At 54.8% G+C, this 2,886-nt stretch overlaps 1 protein-coding gene across 1 annotated transcript in view; it reads left to right on the top strand.

Annotated features, from left to right (window-relative positions):
- Positions 1-2,786: 2,786 nt before the first annotated feature.
- Positions 2,787-2,886, top strand: part of LOC106632055 (keratin-associated protein 5-1-like) — an 807-nt gene continuing 707 nt past the window's right edge. The window contains exon 1 of the mRNA XM_014311052.1: positions 2,787-2,886. This exon is cut by the window's right edge and continues 347 nt beyond it. Coding sequence (XP_014166527.1) covers positions 2,787-2,886 — 100 coding nt within the window.

The following is a 2,886-nucleotide window of genomic DNA, read 5'->3' as shown; positions in this document are numbered from 1 at the left end:
CGGCCCTCCCAGCGCTGCTGCCCCCCCATTGTCCCCCTGCCACCTCACCCCTGCCACCAGCAGCAGAAGCAGGTGACGCTGGTGCCCCTCTGGGTGAAGAACTGAGCCCAGGGACCCCTCCCCAGCTCCCGGTTGGGTTTGGGGGGTTTGCCCCCAGCCCAAGGGATGCTCCCAGCGCCGCTCGGGGCTCGCTGCTGCTTTTTGCAGATTTGAGGATGCCCCGCTTGGCCCCGGCACTGACACTTTAAATTTTTAAATTCAGTGATTTCTCCCCTCGCCGGGTTTTGGTTTTCCCTGGGGGTTCCCCCTCCTGAGGCCGCTCGGACACGGATCTGCTCTGCCGGGCTTCACCTCCGAGGTTGTTCGGAAGCAGCTCCAGGACTTCGCAAGAAATAAAGGAACCACTGTAAAGGCAGGAGCATCACGGACTCCTGCACCTTTATCTCCTCCCCGTGTATTCAAGAATAAAATTGAAAAATATTTAGCAAACTCTCGATTCCTCTGTTTCTTGCCCACCGACATTACAACGAGAAGATGTTGAAAGCCATTCAGACTCTCCCGAGGAAACTCGCGCATTTAAATTGAAGTCAGGGTTTCAGCTCTGCCCTCAGGGGTTTCTCCAGGTCGGAAAATCCTCCCCATCGCGATTTACCCACCCCAGAGCTCGGCATGGGCAGAGCCGGGCCCCAACATCTGCTCTGCGCCTCCATCCCCCGAATGGGAGCAGAGCACATCCTCATTTGCATGCTAATTATGATAATGAGCGCGTGGCCCGGCACGGGAGGGGTGGCTGTGCACGCCGGGGATGCCTTTTCGCTCCTGCAGGAAGGTGCAGGCACACGGGTAACCTGCTGCTTCTCCTCGCTGTGCCAAAAAAAAGCCTCCCGCAAAGGGCATGAAAATAAATAATTTAATTTCTTTGTAATTTCTTTGTGTTGCCTCGGCAAGGCCCGGGCGTGTCCTCACACAACCACCACGGAGAGCTGGGAAGGGCAGAAAAGGAAATTCATCCTCATTTTCTTCACCACAGCAATTCTTCACCACAGCACAGTTCCCCCATCCCAGTCCCCCATCCCAGTTACTCCATCCCAGTTACCCCATCCCGGTTACCCCATCCCAGTTACCCCATCCCAGTTCCCCATCCCAGTTCCCCCATCCCCAGTGCCCCCAGTTCCCAATCCCAGTGCTCCCAGTCCCTCCCAGTTCCCCCAGTACCGGTTTTGGGTCTCGCTCCCCAATCCCAGTCCCCCATCCCAGTTCCCTGTCCCAGTTCCCCAATCCCAGTTCCCCATCTCCTCACCCCAATTTGAGGATTTTCCAAGTCCATCCCATTATCCAGGGTTTTAATGAAGCTGTTAAGCAGCACCAGCTCCAGAATCAGCCCCTTTTTCACCCCCACGTTTTTCACCCACCCAGTCCAAACCTCCCCCAGATTAACCCCGAGGCTGCTGAGGGAGACTGTGCCAAAAATCTCACAGAAGTTGGGGCAGAACCATGGAATCATGGAAAGGTTTGGGTTAGGAGAGTTCAAAAAACCAACTTGGGGATGAGAGGAGGGGCAAGTCTGGAATGGAGAAAAAACAGAATCATGGAAAGGTTTGGGTTGGGAGAGACTTCAAAAAATCAGCTTGGGGATGAGAGGAGGGGTGAGTCTGGAATGCAGAAATGGGGAGAAAACAGAATCATGGAATGGTTTGTGTTGGAAGGGACCTTAGGGATCGTCTCACTGCAACTCCCACAGGCACCTCCCACCATCCCAGCCCTGTCCAACCCAGCCTTGGACACTTCCAGGAATGAGGCAGCCAGAAATTCCCTGGAAAAGCCGTGTCAGGCCCTGCCCTCCCTGGCTCCCTCATGCCCAGAGCCAAGCCCTGCATCGCGGAAACCGACGGGCACAATTTGCTTTTGGTGACTCTGAGCTGGCTCTTCCCATCACCTGCTCGTGCTTCACCTGGAAATGCTCCTCACGGGCAGCAGGAGGGGAGGGTCAGAGCTCCTGACTCACAGGTCACCCTGCAGAGGGTGAATAAGTCCTTTATTACCTGGCTCACACATCCAAAATGGGGCTTAGGCCGTCTCAAGTCTTTTATGTGCCCCGCTGGGGACTGATGTTATAATTAAAAGATGCTTATCAGAAATGGTGAGTCAAGCAGAACATGCCAGGCACCGGGAGCAGCATCCAAATGGAGGAGATGTTTTGCCAATAAATAATTTAATCCTCGTTCCTGCTGCGTGTTTCACGTTCAGGGGAGCTCTCGGAGCTCTATAAAAGCCCTCGGCCCCTCGGCCTCTCACATTCTGCTCGCCTGGGCAGTGCCTGTCTTCGTTTGAGATCTGGTGAGGCTCATCCCTTCTTGGATGGGGGGTTTGGATTTGGGAGGTCACACCCGGACCTTCAGACCACTCTCTGACATGGGAGAAGCTCTTGAGGGACCTGGGGTGGGATTTACAGCGGTGCCACCACGTGTGGCGGTGCCTCCTGGTTGGTTTTGCTCTTGGAGGTGAAAAACAGGAAAGGGAAGATCAGAAAGAGGGTTTGGATGGAATTTGGATGCAATCTGACCAGCGTTGGGCAACCGCAGGAATTTCCTCTGGATCCAAGCCCTCAGGACAAACCCCAAGGGAAATCAAACAGAACCGGAGGAGACTCTGACACCAACCCATCTCTTTTCCAGGTTTACTGGATCCAAGCCCTCAGGACAAACCCCAAGAGAAATCAAACAGAACCAGAGGAGACTCTGACACCAACCCACCTATTTTCCAGGTTTTCCCCCCAGAGCCCCACCATGATTTACTCCTCAGGAAGAGAATCCTTCTTCAACCTGAACTCCACCTGGTACGACCCCTCCGGCTCCTGGCTGGACACGCGACGCACGCCCTTCCGCT

Source organism: Geospiza fortis, unplaced genomic scaffold, assembly GCF_000277835.1.
Source record: "Geospiza fortis unplaced genomic scaffold, GeoFor_1.0 scaffold375, whole genome shotgun sequence".
NCBI classification, from domain to species: Eukaryota; Metazoa; Chordata; class Aves; order Passeriformes; family Thraupidae; genus Geospiza; species Geospiza fortis.
The sequence above is the reverse complement of the archived record's forward strand: the minus strand, read 5'-3'. Positions and strand labels throughout refer to the sequence as shown.